Source organism: Dipodomys merriami, unplaced genomic scaffold, assembly GCF_024711535.1.
Source record: "Dipodomys merriami isolate MVZ:Mamm:240054 unplaced genomic scaffold, mDipMer1.0.p SCAF_5, whole genome shotgun sequence".
Classification (NCBI taxonomy): Eukaryota; Metazoa; Chordata; class Mammalia; order Rodentia; family Heteromyidae; genus Dipodomys; species Dipodomys merriami.
The window spans coordinates 70,441,922-70,462,187 of NW_027206068.1; the positions used below are offsets into that span (position 1 = coordinate 70,441,922).

Genomic DNA, 20,266 nt, shown 5'->3' on the forward strand with positions numbered 1-20,266 from the left:
CAACAACAACAAAAATCCCTCTTGTTTCCCTGTCTTGGAGTTCATTGTGTTTAGCATCATTTTTTAATTGTGAAAATACCATATAGAGGGGTTACAGTTACATGAGCAAGGTTAACATCATTTTATATCATCATGAGTACATAGCTATTGAGCTATTGTGTTTTTTTGCTAGGATTATCCTAGACACCTACTAATTATTCCCAATGAGGGAAACCATGAACACTGTGTTTCTTTCGGTCTGACTTATTTCACTTCATATGATTTTTTCCAAGTCTTTCCATTTTCTTACACATGGGACGGTGTCATTCTGATGGAGGCATAGAGTTCCATTGTGTTTCTTGATCCATTCATCTGGGACATCTGGGTTGATTCCATATTTTAGCTATGGTAAATAATGCGGCAATGAACATAGAACTAGTAGCTTTAGTATGGCCTTGTTTGTGATCGTGTGGGTAAATGCTCAGGAAGTGGGATTGCTGGATCATAGGAGAGTTCTATGTTTAATGCTTTCCAGAGTGGTTGAACCAGTTTGCAATCCCACATACAGTGTAGTAGTGTTGCCTTTTGGCCAGATCTTATTTATGCTTTCATCTTAGCTCCATGACAGTCATGAACCACCACAAAATGCTTTATTTTTATCACTGACATTGGGATGTATGAACGTTTTGCTGAGGCTCAGTTGGGTCTGCAACTCTCCAGAACTGACTCCCAAATAGCTAGGCTTATAGGAATGAGCCAATATGCCACCACTTCTTTCAATGTATAGATTTCAGTCTTCTTCCACCCCTCCCCAGCTTCCATTTCCTTTATCCTCACCTTTTAAAGACTGTACTGCATAATTTTTTGCATCCCTTTTTTTTGTTCCTGTTTGTGTCTTTTAAATTTTCCTTTTCTTCTTAGTTATTATTTCTAAATCTACCTGGACCCTATTTTTTCCTTTTCACTTTCCCCTTTAATGTTTTCATTTTCTTTTGTCATCCTTTTTTTCTTTATTAACTTGTATATGTATAGCTTATTTTATGCAATCTTTGTCTTACAACTGTTTTATTGTGTTGGTGGTAAATGTTTTCAAGTGCTTGCTGATAGGGTTTGGTATTTGGCTATTTTATATGCTGCAATTGTTGCTACTGTTTGTTTTCTTCCTTTTGAGAAGGAAAATCAAGATCTTCCCATCACAGATCAAGTCGAGCCTTGAGTACATTTGGTGTGTGTTCTGCTACTAACCTCTTTCCCTCACCAGTCACAAGAAACTTTATGAATTGGTCCACCAAACCCTTGCCAAACATTATAGCTTAAAGAAGAGGGTAAATTAAAATTAAGTAAATGCGTCAGTTCCAGAGGTACAAATTGCAACAGATATACAGAACAAATACCAAAGAGCAAGGCAACAAAATCCTCCTAAAATTTAAATTTCCACAGCAACTGATTTAAATGGATGAAATGCCAAAGAATCAAAACCAATATTTATAAAACAAAGCACTTGTCTCAAAAAGGGTATGAATGGATAGGTCAATGAAAGACCAAATACACATAGAGAGCTGAACTACCTCAGAGAACTTTAAGCACCAAATAGAGAGTAAGAAACATATTTATGCACTGACAGGACCAAGCAAGGAGTATCATCTGGGCAGAGGGAGAGCATGAACTGAAGAGAAAGGAAGGAACTTAAAAAACACAAGCTCTGCATTATGCAGAAGTGCAACCTAACCAGACAGCTGACCTGGAATCTGAACAGTGACCATGCACTGGATCCTTGTGGGAGCTGCTGGTGAGTTCCAAGCTTTGCTTTGATACTGCCTTCTCCATGACAGGGCAGCATTTGCTCTCTTGGTATGGCTGGACCCATCCTACTCACAAGCTTATATTCCATTTACCTCTTGAGGACTCTGCCCTCCCTGCTTCATGAGCTCTAAGCCCTACCTCTCTAACCTTCTTCCTGAGCCATTCCTACTCCCATTGCTTACCTGACTCAGAGTGGTTTGAGAAGAACATCAGGTAGATGTTGTCTATAAAATGTACTGGTGAGTCTGTATTTAGGTCCCATTACCTCTGTGATTGTTCCACTATAACTGTTTTTAACATCAAAATCATGGACAGAGATTGTAAATCTAATTTTCCTAGATATACACCTTTGCAATTATAAAATCATGTTGAGAGACTGCCACCTGTATGACAGTTTCAAATTCACAGACAATATTAAGATACCTAGATATGCTGTGAAGCTGAAAAATAATTGTCTTGGATAATATCAATGCTTCCCTTCACTCTGCCTTAGATCTCTCGGACTACAATTTTTTTTATCCTTTCTCTAAAGATTTGAATTATGGGAGAACCTTGATGTAGCCAGGGTCTATGCAGCTAGTCACATCCTTAGAAATAAATGCCAGGCCATTCTGCTACTCTTGGGGAATCGCAGTAACAGGAGTAGATAACTGAAAAATACAAAGGAAGAACAATCAGTGTGTAAGATAACCAAATGCTGAGTGCATCTTCTTGCCTGGCTTCTGAAGGTGCTCCTGTGTCCTCATCTGGTCCAAAAGGGAATTACCTCCATTTGGTGTTTAAATAACCCAGGCATTTTGAACAATTGTAGTCTGACATCTAAATGAACTACTTGCTTATACTTTTTGGGAGCACTAGGAAGGAAGCAGACACAGGACTTTGGGCTCCACTCTCAGCAGGCTGCTAAATTGACTTCTTTCCTGTCGCCACTCTAGCAGCTTTTCCTCTTGATGATGATGACAAGATAGTCACTGGAGGCTACACCTGTGCAGAAAATTCTTTGCCCTACCAGGTGTCCCTGAACTCTGGCTACCACTTCTGTGGTGGCTCCCTCATCAATGACCAGTGGGTGGTGTCCACAGCCCACTGCTACCACTTATAAGTAAGGAGCTCTTGTCTGCATAGGCTACAGTTTGGTCATTGGAAGGATGGAGGTTACCAGAAATAAAGACTGAGTTATAAGCTGACAGGAAAAGATATAGAGAAAAGATATTGTTGACAGCAACTTTCTTGAAGAAGCCTTGGGGTGGACACAATACCATCAAACTCTAGGTAATTCCATAAAATGACAAGAATTCTTTCATAAGCAGGGAAGTTTACTGTATTGATGTATGCACCACTAAGAAAGGCTACCAAAGATCTTCAACAAATACAAATAGCAATGAAAATGTCACAGAGTTATCAAGGAGAAGTATTGGATATTGATGAGTTCCAAAGATTTCTACTGGAGATGCACCTGAAAAACAATGCCATTTTCAAGATCTCTTAGCCCTGCATTAACAGTGAAAGGGATTTAGTTAGAGGCAGCAGGAATTAACATATAAGCAGAGAAGACAATGTCTATAGAGACAATTGTCATAATGCTTTATACTCATATGGCTAGGATGCATCCCAAAATACTTGTTGCAAGTAAATCTGTATGTTTATGGAGCTATAGCTATCATCTATATTCTAATATTTTCTATTATGTCTACTTATCTAGGATTTTTGCCTGCCTCTCACTTGGTACTGTGTATTTGAAGCCATTCTCTTTCAACCCTGCCAACAGTGAGTATTTTCACATGATTATTACACACCCAACATTTTAATTCTTCATAACCATTTCTGCATAATGTTCAGAAACACCTTGAGCTTTCCCACCTCAAAGACCATCATCAGCTCAAATGATGTAAAGTGACAAGTTTACCCAAAAGGAACTTGGGAAGTTGGGATATGAGCATGTTAGTCACAGGCTAAACATTCCTACTCCTCCATGGAGCACATGCTTCCCATTCTCCAATCTGATCCTGATGCCTCCTTACCAAGGCAATCGATTATAAATAATTCTTTCCACATTTTACAGATGAGGAATCTAAAGCCTTGGCATTTAAGTACCTCCTCTTATTAATGTAAGTTATGTAGAACCAGAACCTCTACTTCTGAAAACCAAATTTCTCTCCAGTAGTTTTGCTACACCATGCAATCTTTTGAACCTTTTCCTAGTCTGAAAAAGTAGATATTTGCAAATAAATGACACAGTAGTCTTATTATATCACATTTTAGTTCATATGCCCAGAAATTAGGTATTTCTCCTCAGCCACTGCCTAGTTCTATTGGGCCCTGGTATCCTTCATCATGCTATAAGCAGATAGGGAAATCTTCAGCTGTTTTTGTCTAAAACTCACAGCTCCAGTCCTCTGTGCCATGACTTTTCTAAGCGCTATATCTCTTACAGCAGAGTCCCTCTCTCTGTCCAGACAGACACTGTATCCAGTCTCATCCCCTCCCTTGATTTACTGCATCTAGATAGTAAATAGGGTGCTTTGTGTGACCCATCAAACTCTGAAAAGTGAGATTGACTTTAGAAATCTATTTGCTTGTGGTGATCAGAAATTTAGAGTACACCAACTTCATGCTTCCCCTAGTCCTGCTCCCCAACTTTAAGCAAAAGGAAACATGCAAAACAAAGGAGAAAAAAATCACAATAACAAAAAATGTCCTGTTTCTATTACTTAGTGTTCATTTCTATAAATATCATTTTATACGATCATATTACATAGCTATTGAGTCTTTGTGATCCTCTCCTAAGAATATCCTCCTTTTGTCCCACAGTGTGAATACCTAGAATCCTATATAATTTCTCATGTCCAAGTGAAATTTTTTACTTTTACCAACCACTGTGTTTACATGTAGATTAACAGATACATTCTAGTAACAACAAGTGAGAGAAAACATGCAACCTGTGTTTCTTTAGGTGTGGCTTACTTTGCTTAATATAATTTTTCCAAGTCTTTCTATTTCTTTACCAATGGCACAATATCATTATTTCGGATGGAAGCATAGAATTCCATTGTGAGTATATTCCCCGTTTTCTTGATCCATTCAACTAGGAAGCAGCTGGGTTGATTCCATATCTTGGCTGTGGGCAACAATGCTGCAATGAGCATAGTTGTGCTGGTAGCTTTAGTGTCTATGGATTTAAAGCCTGAAAGAAACATGCCTTTCTTATAAAGCTATACCAGCCCTTCTACTTTCACCAGGGCTAATTGGTCATTTTCCCCCTCCCCGCCAAAGCAATTCAGGGTTTGAGCTTTGGATGGTTTCTTACTTTTTCTCAGGGCTACAATTCTGATGCTTTAGAGCTGTTCTCCCTTCTCTTCCTAGATTATCAACATTCTTCTCTTTTTCTTCTCACAATATGTGCTCTGCTTTCTTACACAGATGCTGAGGAGTCTTAGTATCCAAGAGAGATAAGGTTCTACTTTGCAGAGGCTGGGAAAATTTTCCCAAGGGAAGGACAGGATAGAAATAAACTTAGGTTCAGGGATGAAATCCTGGTATGACCCTGCATTCCTTATCCAAGTGACCTTACAGAGGCCATTTGACCTCCAAAATTTAGTTGCTTCCTTGCTTCATCTGTAAAAAAGACACAATATTATCTCTGACTGACCATGCCAGTGAGGCTCCAATAAGGATCAGATGAGAGGAAGCAACAAATCTCTACAATTGGAAATACAGTCAGTGCTGGAATCTTATCATTTCAACTTCTGGATGAGTTGAGTAAATTACTTCATCATAACAAGGCTCACTTGATCACCCTTGAAGTGGGCAACAAAATTGATGTCCATGAAGAAAAACTGAAGAGTTATTTCTGGGTCTTGTGCAAGGCATGTTGGAGAACAAACACCACAAAATTCATTTCTGTTTTCATAACTGGAAAGTGGATTGATCATGTCACTTGCTGGGAACCAAAAACATAAGTTAGACAAGCACTCAAAGGGATCCAGGCCTGAAAATAAACAATATTCCAAGCTGCATACAATTCCAGATTCACTTGAAGCAGCTCACAGGAACCACCTTATTCCTCTGTATAGTGGAGGGTTCTGCCTATGACTGCCTTTAGTACCTACCCTGCTTGAACTGCCATGAAAAAGCTGATCTCAAGCTCTTCATGCGATCACAAAATCTGGAAAAGGTGAAACTTCAAACTTTAGATACAAAAAGACTCAAGGAGTATTATAAATGAAGTCAGATAGGGATGAGAAGAGGAAACAAAGGAGGAGGCAACAATGCTTGATAAGAAATGCACTCATTGGGCTGGGAAGGTGGCTCAGTGGTAGAGCACTTGCCTTGCATGCATGAGGCCCTAGGTTCAATTCCTCAGCACCACATAAGCAGAAAAAAAAGCCGGAAGTGGCGCTGTGGCTCAAGTGGTAGAGCACTAGCCTTGAGCTGAAGAGCTGAGGGACAGCGCCCAGGCCCAGAGTTCAGGCCCACGACCAGACCCCCCCCCCAAAAAAAAAAGAAAAAAGAAAAGAAAAGAAATGCACTCATTACCTTGCCCATGTAATTGTAACCCCTCTACATGGTATTTTCACAATTAAAAAATATTAATAAAAATAAATAAATAAACAAAGTCAGAGCCACCTAAGCAAATCAAGAAAACCCTCTTCCTGATAATTATTAACTATTATTTTCTATAAGAATCCTATCTTGTGCATTTACTACCAATGATAGGCAAAGTCTATCCTTATGTTCTATGAACACTGCACAAAAAGAAACCACAATAGAATCACATTAAGTGACATAACAGAATATCAACCCTAATTCACACACCACTGACATGCCCGTGCTCTTCCCATCCTTGGTCAGCCCAGAGAAGTTTGCCTCTGCTAAGTAGACATGGGCCGCATACTTCAGATATCATGACAAATTAAGGTTCTGAAACAAGATGCTAAGAGAACTATTATTCAAAATTCTAGTTTGCACACTGAATCAAATGTCAAGAGAAATCCAGACATATGATTTCTTTCCCTTCTGGTAGCCCCTGGTTTGATGCCCAGAAAGCTTTAATAGGCCACCCAAAACAAATCTCTGATTGTCTTCCTGTACCCAGATGTTTCTACTATTTTTCAATAAACTCTCCTAACAAGAATGAGTCTGAATCCTAGATTTTTATCTAGAAACTTCACAGGTTTAAGTATCTCATCTGTAAAAGAGAGGCAATAGTATCGCTAACACACACCTTTGTGAGGCTCCATCAAGGATCAGCGGAGAATAAAGGAGGCACAATTTTTGATGGCTGAACCTGCAGATCTAGCCTAGAATATTCTTGAATCTGCTTAAATTATTTCTGAGTGGACCTGAGCACGTTACTTCACAATGAATAATCAATCTGATCACCCAAGAAGTAGGCTACACCACTGATGTTTGTGACAACGAAATGAAAAGAGGTAGATGTTGTCTCATGCTAGGGGTGATGGGAGAGAAAAGCACCACAAAATAAGCCTCTGTTGCCATCATTAGAACAGCTTGAAAATGCGAAGGATGAAATGGCACACAGAAATATAACTTAATGTTCTATTAAATGAACTCCAAGAAAAGAAGACAAGAGACATTCTTTACTTGCCATTGTTGCTGTTTCTGTGTTCTTTTCCTTTTTTCTTGTTTGTCAATTTGTATGTGGGAGGGCAAGGGAAGGTACGTAAAAGGTGTAACAAGGATGAACAAAGACAACAGTGATACTAGACACTGGAACATTAACTGGATATCTTGTGGGTAGGGATGGAAGGGAAGGAATGAGAGAGGGATGGAAGGGAGACATGGTTCCAAATGAATTGAACTCATTACCCGATTCGTGGAACTGTAGCCACTCTGTGTATCAACTGTGTAATAATAATTTTTTAAATTTTTTTCAAAAATAATCCAGGGGGGCTGGGAAGGTGGCTCAGTGGTAGAGCACTTGCCTTGCATGCTCAAGGCCCTGGGTTCGATTCCTCAGCACCACATAAGCAAAAAGAAAAAAGCCGGAAGTGGCGCTGTGACTTCAAGTGGTAGAGCGCTAGCCTTGAGCTGAAGAGCTGAGGGACAGCGCCCAGACCCAGAGGTCAGGACCCATGACCGGACCCCCCCCAAAAAATCCAGGGTACACTATGCTTGGGAATAAACAATGCCCTAAATTGTATAAAACGCCAAAATTCAATTGGAATAGCTCACCAGAACCACCCTATCCATCTAAGTTAGAGGGAGTGGTTTTACCACAATGACTACAGTACTAGCCTGTAAGTTCATTCATACTACCTTCAATAAGCGGATGCTAGGTTCTAAGTAAAGACACATCAAACAAAAAAAAGGGCTGAATTTCACCCTTTAGATATAAAAATACTCATTTCTTCTAGGTGTTGGTGGTTCACACCTGTAAACCTAACTACTCAGTAGAGGGATTTAAAGCATCAAGGTTCAATGACAGCCTAACCAGCAAAAAATAAAAAGCTGTGAGACTCTTATTTCCAGTTAACCACTAAAATGGCAGAAGAAGATCTGTGGTTCAAATGGTAGCCTTGAGTTCAAGTCCCAATTCTGGCACAAAAAGGAAAAGGTAAAAGATAAGAAAGTAATTAAATAAACCATAAAAATGCTCATTTCCTTTCATGTTCCTTGTTAAATGAGGGGAGAGCATAATGGACCAATCCAAAGCTCCCTCTTCTCATAATTACTTATCATTGATCAAGGATACCCTTTGAGACACCTGTCTAGTAGAGATAGTATAGATGCTAAAACAGGCCTGTCCTTACCATAAAAATCAGTGATCTTAGTTATACTCCACAACAAGCAAATGCCACAGGATCACCTTAAACAAGATAGAGGTATCACCTCTTACCCAAGCACCACAAACTGTCATCCTCACACTCTGCCAGCTACTTGTGAAAACAGAGAAGTGTGTTTGAGCCAGTTGGGTCGGGGATCGTGGTAAGTTCAGGTTCTGACACCAGGTGTTAGGTAAAATATTAATTCAACATTACATTTTTGAACATGATGCAAATGTCAAGTGGAATCTGGATGTATAATTTACCTTCTGGTGATGTCTGGCTTGATGCCCAGCCAAACTCTAACATGCCACCTGCTGCATGTCTCCCTTCACAAAACATTCCATGTCTCCTGGTGGCATTCAGGAATTTCTACCATTTTACTTTAACCAATGTAGCATGAAAGAATGATTTTCTTTTTTGGTCTCAGTCTCTTGTTTTATAGAAGGAAATTTTTTTAAATTCTCTCTGAAAGTACTCAATGAGTGTATTTATAAACAGTTAATACTGGGGAGCTCAGTATACATGAGAAGCAATGTTTTTGTTTGTTTGTTTGTTTTTTGGGTCCAGTTGTGGGGCCTGAACTCTGGGCCTGGGTGCTGTCCCTCAGCTCTTCAGCTCAAGGCTAGCGCTCTACCACTTGAGCCACAGCGCCACTTCCGGCTTTTTTCTTTTTGCTTATGTGGTGCTGAGGAATCAAACCCAGGGCCTCAGGCATGCAAGGCAAGCGCTCTACCACTGAGCCAACTTCCTAGCCCCAGAAGCAGTGTTTTTGAAATATCTGTCAGACACCAAAAGTATACTCCCACACGAGCCTTTCAGGGGCAGTGCATGGGTAGGGGGCTTGAGTACCTGGGCTATCTTATGAAATGGAGATCCAGCCACCAATAGACCTCTGCTTCTGGCAGTTCCATGCAAGTGTGACTGGGAGAGCCTAACATCAACGTTATTGAGAGAAACAAGCAGTTTATTGAGGTTGCCAAGATCATCCCTCACCCTGGCTTCAACCTAATGACTGCAGAGAATGACATCATGCTGATCAAGCTCTCCAAACCTACAACCCTCAACTCCCATGTGGGCACTGTGCATCTGCCATCCAGCTGAGCACCTCGTGGCACAGAGTGCCTCATCTCTGGCTAGGGCAACACCCTGAGCTTTGATGGTGAGTACAGCTCTTTAATTTCCCAAGTCTCACCTTACCAATACTTTCCAGAACTGTAATAGTTGCTGAGTTGGATTTCCTATACTTTCAGCATGCAAGCTGATTTCAAATGATTGCCACACACAATCCAAGGAAGGTAGCAGGGAGATAGTCCCAATATTTTTATCCCTACAAGCCAAAAGGGACTAATAGAGAATAATCTGTGATGATTACCAGAAAACTGAATAGTCAACCCTTCTGGGAATCAAGAACTACTCTTTCTTCCTGGATGTTGCACTTTTAGGGTTCTGTCCAATAGTAACTACTGGTATTCATTGTTCTTCCTCGTTGTTGTTTTTATTTTTATTTATTTATTTTATTGTTATTGTAAAGTTGATATACAGAGGCATGACAGTTATATTTGTTAGGTAATAAGTACATTTCTTTTAAAACAGTGCAACCGGGGCTGGGAAGGTGGCTCAGTGGTAGAGTGCTTGCCTTGCATGCATGAGGCCCTGGGTTCAATTCCTTAGCACCACATAAGTAAAAAAGAAAAAAGCTGGAAGTGGCACTGTGGCACAAGTGGTAGAGCGCTAGCCTTTTTTTTTTTTTTTTGGTTGGTCGTGGGGCTTGAACTCTGGGCCTGGGCGCTGTCCCTCAGCTCTTCAGCTCAAGGCAAGCGCTCTACCACTTGAGCTACAGCGCCACTTTCGGTTTTCTGGTGGTTTATTGGAGATAGGAGTCTCGCGGTCTTTCCTGCCCGGGCTGGCTTTGAACCGCGATCCTCAGATCTCAGCCTCCTGAGTAGCTAGGATTACAGGCGTGAGCCACCAGCGCCCGGCTAGAGCGCTAGCCTTGAGCTGAAGAGCTGAGGGACAGCGCCCAGGCCCAGAGTTCAGGCCCCACGACCAGACCCAAAAAAAAAAAAAAAACAGTGCAACCTCTTCCCTGTTTTCCCCTACTTTTTCCCTCTGGACATGCCCCTCCCCACCCCTGAGTAGTTACATAGTTCATATTCATCATAGTGTCTAGTGCATCTACTGTTGCATTTGTTCACCCTCTGTCCCACATTTCTTCAATCCCCCTTCCTATCCTCCAAACAGATAAATTACATACAAGAAAAGAGCTACAAAAAGCCAAAACAGCCACAAAGGAGAAATAATGCAAAGTACAAAAAAAAAACCCTCTTGTTTCCTTTCGTTAGAGTTTGTTTTGATAAACATCACTTTATAAGATCATATGCATGTAGCTCTTGAACCTTTGCGATCCTCTCCTAAGAATATCCTCCTTTGGTTTCCCTGTGTGAATATATTTCTTTGGTCATTTCCTGCCCCTGCAAGACCACTCATATCCAGATCTTCTGCAGTGCCTGGAGGCTCCCCTGTTAACACAGGCTGACTGTGAAGAAGCCTACCCTGGGAGATCACCAAGAACACCGTCTGCGCTGGCTTCCTCGGAGGGAGGCAAGGACTCTGCCAGGTGTTCTGACCCCTTCTCTCACCACCCACCGCGGATCACAAACAGAACCCCCGGGAACATGACTTAAAGGCCCAATTTGGTCAGGCTGGGACTGTAATGCATTGAAAAGTGAATAAGGCTCATTTGGCTGCATATCATCCCCATAACAAAAGCAGAGCATGGACCACCATGAGAAAGACAGCCACACAGTAGACAAATGGGCTGTTGAGTTCAGGGTGGTTTTATGTCCTCTCAGCTGTAACTTACACAACTCTGACTTTTCTATCGTAGGAGGACTCTGGTGGCCCTGTGACGTGCAATGAGAGCTCCAGGGAATCGTCTTCTGGGGACTGGGCTATGCCTTGGAGGGATACCCTGGAATGGGTACCCGAGAGTGCAACTATATGGACTGGATTCAGGACACCATCACTGCCAACTGAAAACTCTCAGTCCTTCTGCAATCACTATGCCAATAAAATCCATCTTTCCTCACTGACTGTGCCATTCACTGAGTAAAACATCCCTAAAACTAAAGTGAGAGAAAGAAGAGACCCCTATTCCTCTTTTCTCATGGGCTGATATTAAGAAAATATCTGTTCCCCATTCCCCATTAAAAAATAATTACAGTTATCCAAGAAGGGTTGTATCCTTCAGGGGGGGAAAATTACCTGTGAAAAAGATCAAGTAAAAAGCATTCTTATACTTGATAGTTCAGTGGGTCCTGAAGTTACTAAAGACATGGCAATTCACAGATACCCTTTCCTCTATCCAGGATCAGCAGAATTAAGATTGTGAAAATGGCTACATTACCAAAAATGAGCTAAAGAGTTAATAAAATTCCCAACAAAATTTCAATGAATTTCTATCTTAAAATTCATATGGAAGCAAAAGAAGATCCAAATATGAAAAAAATAGTACATGATCCCAAATCATCCCTCAGAGCCATAATGAAAAGCAAATAATGGAACTGGCTCATAGACAAATGAAATAGAATAAAAGATTCTGCATAAACTCATGCAAGGTTGTGAATGAAGGGGGAAGGGGGTAGAATGCAGGCAAAAAATCCATTGTGTAGATCACAAAATTAAGAAAAATACAGGAAGGGATGGGCCAAAGAGGGGTGAAGATGTTGAAAGACATTGATCAAGATGCATTATATTCATAAAGTGCTTTGTTAAATGACACTTCCTTTGTACAGCTACTTAAAGATAATAAAAAATTAGAAAAAAAGAAAGATGTACTCTAGAAAGAGAAAAAGAGAAAACTTACAGGTCTTTTTTTGGTTGTTGACCTTGTTGTCACCAATGTACTGTGTCTAGTTCTTTCTTGTTATTTTATGTTTCTTTTTCCATTGGTTTATCCTTGGCAATCACTGTCTTTGATTCTGGTACCCTCATCTTGTATATATATTTATCTGATTTGGGGAAGGGAAGGGGAATAACAAAATGCTGAAAGGATGAAGGGTAAACAAAGGAGGAGGCTGCAATGCTTGATAAGAAATGTACTCATTATCTTGCCCATGTAATTGTAACCCCTCTGTACAGTATGTTCACAAAAAATTAAAATTAAAATAAAAAAAAGAAAAAAATGCTGAAAGGACACAGGATGACCCATTGCAACAATGACATTCACAAGACACTATGTCAGAAATGAACTTTACAACTGGGGAGGGAGGGGAAGTGGAGGAAGGAAGGGATATCAAGAGAATAACAAAGGAGGGGTAACAATGTTCGACAAGAAATGTACTCATCCTCGGAGTCAAAGCAGACACTCTGAAAACATTACAGGATGGAATAGGAGAAACCATAGGTCTCCTAGGCACAGGCTGAAATTTTCTTAATAGAGACCCAGAAACACAACAAATCAAAGAAAGGTTGGACAAATGGGATTGCATGAAGTTGCAGAGCTTCTGCATGGCAAAGGACATAACTAGCAAGATCAATAGAAAGCCCACCGATTGGGAGAAGATCTTCACTAGCCATACAACGGACAAGGGTCTCATATCTAAAATATACTTGGAACTCAAAAAATTAAATCCCCCAACAACAAATCTTCAAAGAAACAACTGCCCAATAAATAAGTGGGCTAAAGACTTATAGAGAAACTTCTCTGAAGAGGTAAGAAGGATGGCCAATAGACACATGAAGAAATGTTCAACCTCCCTAGCCATAAAAGAAATGCAAATCAAAACAACATTGAGATATCACCTCACTCCAGTTAGAATGGCTAAATCACAAACTCTAAAAACAACAGATGTTGGAGGGGATGTGGACAGAAAGGAACCTTACTTCATTGTTGGTGGGAGTATAAACTTGTTCAGCCACTTCGGAAAGTAGTATGAAGGTTCCTCAAAAGACTGTACATAGATCTCCCCTATGATCCAGCAATCCCACTTTTGGGCATTTACCCAAATGTTTACAAACAAGACCATACTAAAGCTACCAGCACGACTATGTTTATTGCAGCACTATTTACTATAGCTAAGATATGGAACCAACGAAGATGCCCCTCAGTAGATGAATGGATCAAGAAAATGGAATTCTATGCCTCCATCAGAAAGAATGGCATTGCCCCATTTGTTAGGAAATAGAAAGACTTGAAAAAATTATATTAAGCCCAAAGAAACATAGGTCCCATGGTTTCCCTTATTTGCAATATCTAGTATATGTCTGAGTCAAGCAGAAAAGGTCTGATAAGGTGATATTAGGGAAATGAACCCTAAGATATGTATTCAAATGTTGTTTTTTCTTTCATGTGATTGTTTCTTACACATTTATAAGATTATTTCTTTGTTGCTTTGTATGTCCCTCTCCCACAGTATAACCCCTGCTTTCACTGTATTTGATGTCGGTATAATTTGTGGAGGGGAAGGGGAAAAACAAATCATTTAAATAGGGATACAGGTGGAGCCATTGCAACAATGAGATGTACAAGTCGTTATGTGGAAAATGAACTTTACAACTTTGGTGCGGGGAAGGGGGGGGGGGAAGGGGGAGCGCAGGAAGGATTGGGGCCGGGGGTGGGGGGAGGATGGGAAGGGATGGGAAGGGGAAACAAAGGAGGAGGCTACAATGCTTGATAAGAAATGTACTCATTATCTTGCCCATGTAATTGTAACCCCTCTGTACAGTATTTTCACAATAAAAAAAGAAATGTACTTATTACCTTACTCATATAATGTAACCCCTCTGTACATCATCTTTACAAAAAAATTAAAAAATTAAACATTTACTAAATATACTCCAGTTCTTACAGTATGTTGTCATACATAATTACCTAACTTCATTTAATTTTTTTCTTTTAACAGTTCTTAAAATGAAACTCAAGGTAAATGATACTGCCCATATGGAATGAAGTAGCACTCGTAAGGACTTCATTCCCTTTTATGGCTGAGCAATATTTCTTTTTAATGAATGTACATTTCATTTACACACATCACTTGATAGTTAGATACCTAGATTGTTTTTACTTTGGTAAAAGTTCTGTTATGAATGTTCAAGTACACAACTAATATAGATATCATGTTTACAATTTTCTTGTACCTGCAGTAAGTCAAATCTCCATTTTCACCTTATTGCGGCCTGTCAAACTATTTCCAAAGCAGCCACATCATCTTACATCCCCAACAAAAATGGGAAAAGGCTCAATTTTTTTTAAAGTATTGCAATTTTCATTTGTATTTCCTTCGTGACTAATAATATTGCACACACTGGCATGTGTTTATTGGCCATTTGTATATTGCTATGAGTTTTTTTATGCTAGATGGAAATTCTTTACAAGTATACAAGTTGTGAATACTTTTTCTCATTCTGAATGAAGCCTTATTTTCTTATTGGTGTTCTTTGAAACACAACTGTTTCTAAATTTGATGAAGTTCAATTGACTTATTTATTCTGATGTGGCTTTGCAATAAGTTTTGAAATTAAAAAAAAAAACAATCATTGTGCGAAAATTTTAAACCCTTGTGGGAGAGTTTTGAGGACTGTCAATGCGGATTATAGTGTGTAGGGAAATTATAACCACCCTTGACTGATTATAGTCAATGTAAGGTGCAAGCATCTTGGCTTTGAGGCAGAAGAGGTACAGGGTATTGGTTTTTTTACCCCTTAGCTATCAGTTCCAACTTAATTTTCATCTCTGCACCTAAAAAGTAATGGCTAGGGCTGGGAAGATGGCTTAGTGGTAGAGTGCTTGCCTTGCATGCATGAGGCCCTGGGTTCAATTCCCCAGCACCACATAAGAAAAAGAGCCGGAAGTGGCGCTATAGCTCAAGTGCTAGAGTGCTAGCCTTGAGCTGAAGCGCTGAGGGACAGCACCCAGGCCCAGAGTTTAGGCCCCACGACCGGACCCAAAAAAAAAAAAGTAATGGCTATTCATGAACCTTTGTGAAAAGGAGAACTGGTAAAAGCCAGACTCCTGAGGAACTCTGTACCTCCCTATCATCACCTACTGTTTTGAAATTTTAGGTGCCCGGTAGTCTGACTTACCTATGTATGGACTGAAGAGTTTTCATGACTACAAACAATACATTTCACAGTTATTTTTCTTTCTAGTGTTTGTGGATGCATGACTCTGTATAGCCAAGCTTGTTACAAAAATAACAGGACTTTCTGCAAATAACTTATACAAAACCCCAGGACGTCAGAGGGTTTGGAAGAACCCCATCCATTCTCCCTGTTCCTAGATCTCACTTCCCTCCCCACCACACAGCTATATAGGTAAGATCTGACATGCCTCTGCTCCTCCCACTCCAGCCACTTCCCAGGAAACAGCTGTCCTCCCCCCCCTCCCCCCCCCCCCCCCCCCCCCGTCCTCAGGAGATAAGCTTCCTTATCACCTGAAGGTCACCTATCCACAGAGGTACCAAAGATATCACAGCTGATGCAAGACTCTGAAGTGGGTAAAGCTGCAGGTGTGTCCTGTCCGGAGGAGCAGTGACAGATCTACTCACCCTCCTCTCCCTGCTGGAGGTATAAAGGCCAAAGCACTACGGTCCGACCAGCCACCCTGACACCATGAGTGCACTCCTGATCCTGGTCCTTGTGGGAACTGCTGGTGAGTTCCGAGATTCGCCCCAGACCCTGGTCCTTTTCAGCCGGGAACACCTGGTTTCCATCATTGCCTTCTCTCACCGTCTGCCAGTGGACTTCCATCCCATTTTCCTTCCCAGGCACTCTCCCCTCCCACCTTCCTGAGTTCCATACGAGTCTGGTTTCCCTTGAGCCCACTCTCAACACTGTCCATCCTTCATCTAACTTAGAGCTGTCTTCCTAGTGGCTTGAGAAGGGAATTCAGGGGCAAATTGTTCATGGAAAAAAAAAAAAAGAATGCACCGGGCAACCTGTATGTGGCTGCACCAGCTCTAGGCTGTACCTAGACTAGCTGTTTTACACCTCAAATGAATATAAGAGGTAGAAAATGTAATGCTGGGGGCTGGGAAGGTAGCTCAGTGGTAGAGCGCTTGCCTTGCATGCTTGAGGCCCTGGGTTCGATTCCTCAGCACCTCATAAGCAAAAAGAAAAAAGCTGGAAGTGGCACTGTGGCTCAAGTGGTAGAGCGCTAGCCTTGAGCTGAAGAGCTGAGAGACAGCACCCAGGCCCAGAGTTCAGCCCCACAACTGGACCCCCCCCAAAAAAATGTAATGCTGGTGGGTACACAGCCTTGGAATTAAGAAAGCATGTACAGAGGATCCAACCTGTGTATCGGGTTATTTGTGTTTTGGTTACACAGCAATGGATTATCTGTATTTGGATTATTAAGATTCCAAAGTTTGAAATCATTTCTTTCATTGGTTAGTAGCCTGAGCCTCACTGTACTCATCCTAAGGTGTCTGGGAGCTGCTCTATTATTTTTTTTGGGGGGGGTCCGGTCATGGGGCCTGAACTCTGGGCCTGGGCGCTGTCCCTCAGCTCTTTAGCTCAAGGCTAGCGCTCTACCACTTGAGTCACAGCGCCACTTCCGGCTTTTTTTTTCTTTTTTGCTTATGTGGTGCTGAGGAATCGAACCCAGCGCCTCATGCAAGCAAGGCAAGCGCTCTACCACTGAGCCAACTTCCCAGCCCCGAGCTGCTCTCTTATTAGTACCTGACCGCAAAGATCTGCCATATGGAAGACGCTAGGTACAGGCAGGCCTGTGTGGCCAGGACATTTTTCTAACTGTGTCCAAACATCCTGATAATCTGACACTACAACAACCAGGGGTTTCGAGGAATGAAACACAGACAAAAGCACTGAGTGCATGAGACCACCAAATTCTGAAGGCATCCCCCCCTGCATTCTGAGTGTGCCCTCATGCTGCAGCCCCCCCCAGAAGAACATTTCAGCCCTTCAAGGTTTCTACATGTATGCCCAGTGGACTATACACTGTGGACCATACAACTATACACTGAGAGCCCCACTGAGCATCCTTGCTGCCTGCTTGCTTATCGGCACTGTGATCCTTAGGAAATAGCTAAAGGGTTGGGGGTTCCGCGCTCCGAGCGCCTGCTGAACTGGCTTCTTTCCTCCTATCTCCTCACAAGCTGCTGTCCCTCTTAATAAGCATGACAAGATCATGGGCGGCTACACCTGCAGGAAGAATTCTCTCCCCTACCAGGTGTCCCTGAACAATGGCCGTGCCCACTTCTGCGGGGGCTCTCTCATCCATGACCAGTGGGTGGCGTCTGCAGCCCACTGCTACAGGCTGTAAGTGCTGGGCCCTTTGCTGCAGTCTAGAGCATGGCATTTGAGAAATGTGAGTCCAGGTAAGAGAGGAGTTCTAAGAGAACGGTGCGGGGAGGGGGGGGGACGGGGGATGGGAGAGGGGAAGCCTGGAGAACAAGAGCAACAACAGCTCTCTTACATGAGCTGAGGCTGAAGAGGGACACAATCCCATCAACCTATAATCTGCCCCCAAACAGCCCCCTAAACCCACAAGAGCTATAGGCTTGACAAGCAGGGAGGCATTCTTTTGTTATTTAAGAAACAAAAACAAAATGCGAAAGGCTCCCAGGGACCTTCAACGAATATAAATCCCTGTGTCTCATAGTAGTTCAGTTACCAAGTCAAGGGCAAAACATGTTACAGTTTTCTCCTGCTGATGTCCCTAGTGACACCAGAAGGATTTACAATCAGAAGGGATAGGACACGTGGGCTTCCTGGTCCCCCATCCTAGACTGTGATTCACTGGGTCTGTGGTGGGAAGGTGAATGGGAGGATCTAGGTGAGGCAGCTGATGCAGATGCTCCACAAGCTGCTAGAACCCCTGGATTTGATCCCACAAAATGATGGGGCTTACCAGAGGTAAGAGCAAAGCCACGGAAGAGGAGAAGAATGTTGAGTGGCTTTCTTGAGTCCTCAATCCTAGAAACAGGTCTGTTGACCAGAAAATGGAGCAGTGATCATCAAGGGCAGTCCCTCCCATCTTCCCTTCAACTCTGACGCAGAAATAGTCCCGTGGCTCACAGCCCTTGCCTGCCACCTGTATGCCGCTCCTGTGCTTTGCTTTGGGTCCCCTCTCGACTCACCAGAGCCAGCCTGACTACCTGGGATCCTTACACAACAGAGAGCCAGCCTCCAATGCACCTCCTCTTCCCACAGCTCCATCCAAGTGCGACTGGGAGAGCATAACATCAAAGTTATTGAGGGAGATGAGCAGTTTATTAAGGCTGCCAAGATCATCCCCCACCCTGGCTTCAACCGGAAGTCTGCTGACAATGACATCACACTGATCAAGCTCTCCTCGCCCGCCTCCCTCAATTCCCAGGTGGCCCCTGTGGCCCTGCCCACCTCCTGTGCACCTGCTGGCACCGAGTGCCTCATCTCTGGCTGGGGCAACATCCTGAGATTGGTTGTAAGTAGAACCCTCCACCCTCTTTCCCACTGCTTTCCAGCACAAAGAAGACAACGGACTTGGATTCCATTCACTTCCAGCGGAAGCTGCCACATAACGATCTGTAGTGGGTGGCAGAGAGACCCAGTGTCCCAACGAGTTGGGCCCTAGTCTTAATCCCAGCATGTGGAGTCAGACATCATCACTCTGGGAATTAAAAGCTATTGTCTCTTTGGCTTACACTTTGGGACTCCTCTATGCTACTGATTCCTGGTGTTCAGCAGTGGATTCTTGGTCCCACCCCAGTTTGACATATACTTCTAATCCTCAAAGTCTACAAGCCATCCCTGCTGCAGTGCCTGCATGCCCCCCTGCTGAGCCAGAGTGTGTGTGAAGCCGCCTACCCTGGGAAGGTCACCAACAACATGGTGTGCGCTGGCTTCCTGGAGGGAGGCAAGGACTCCTGCCAGGTGATTTGACCCCTTTCCATACCAAGACCCCAATCTGTACCCAGACCCCACACACAAGCAGCACTTAAAGGATTTCATTTGGTCAGGCCCAGTGTTTAAGTTCATACAGTGGCTCCATTGAGAAGTGAAGAAGGCTCATAATTGACTACATATAAGCTCCTTGTTAAGAGCAGAAGAGTCACCAGGAGAAAAACTGAATGCTGCCTGGGTGATTAGAATAGTGCCTTAAGTTCCCAGTGCATATAGCTGTGTCCTCCCTCATCTCTCCCTTCAGTAACTGGCATCTTCACCTTAGGGTGACTCTGGTGGCCCTGTGGTGTGCAGCGGAGAGCTCCAGGGAATCGTCTCCTGGGGCAATGGCTGTGCCCTGAAAAACAGCCCTGGAGTGTACACCAAGGTGTGCAAATACTTAGACTGGATTCAAGATACCATCGCTGCCAACTGAAGGCCTTTGGTCCCAATAAAGTGGCTTTGTCCTCACTGCTTTGTGTCTGTGCCTGCTCCATCCAGCCTCTTTGCGATGGAAAATGCGCTCCAATCTGATGTCGCCTAGAGCTCACCTGAGGACAGATGAGCACCAGATCTTATTCACACAAACCAGTGAGAATGGATTGATATGATATGGCACAATCCAAACAATAAGAGGAGGGGGAGAGAGAGAGGGAGAGAGGAAGAGACAGAGAGACAGACAGACAGACAGAGAGAGAGAGAGAGAGAGAGAGAGAGAGAGAGAGTCTACCTTCTTCAGACAAATACCTTTTAGAAGGTCCATGTTGAAAGCATTCTGAACCTTCTTGAATTAATTGGTCCTGAAGTTGCTA

At 42.5% G+C, this 20,266-nt stretch overlaps 1 protein-coding gene and 1 pseudogene across 1 annotated transcript; both read left to right on the forward strand.

Annotated features, from left to right (window-relative positions):
* Positions 1-1,740: 1,740 nt before the first annotated feature.
* On the forward strand, positions 1,741-11,606 carry LOC138810215 (trypsin-5-like; annotated as a pseudogene).
* Positions 11,607-16,181: 4,575 nt separating this feature from the next.
* LOC138810166 (trypsin-5-like) lies at positions 16,182-19,898 on the forward strand. The gene is made up of 5 exons (XM_069997343.1): positions 16,182-16,221; positions 17,687-17,849; positions 18,744-19,000; positions 19,309-19,445; positions 19,741-19,898. The coding sequence occupies exons 1-5, from the start codon at positions 16,182-16,184 to the stop codon at positions 19,888-19,890; spliced, it is 747 nt and encodes a 248-aa protein (XP_069853444.1). The 3' UTR covers positions 19,891-19,898.
* The last annotated feature ends 368 nt before the right edge of the window (positions 19,899-20,266 follow it).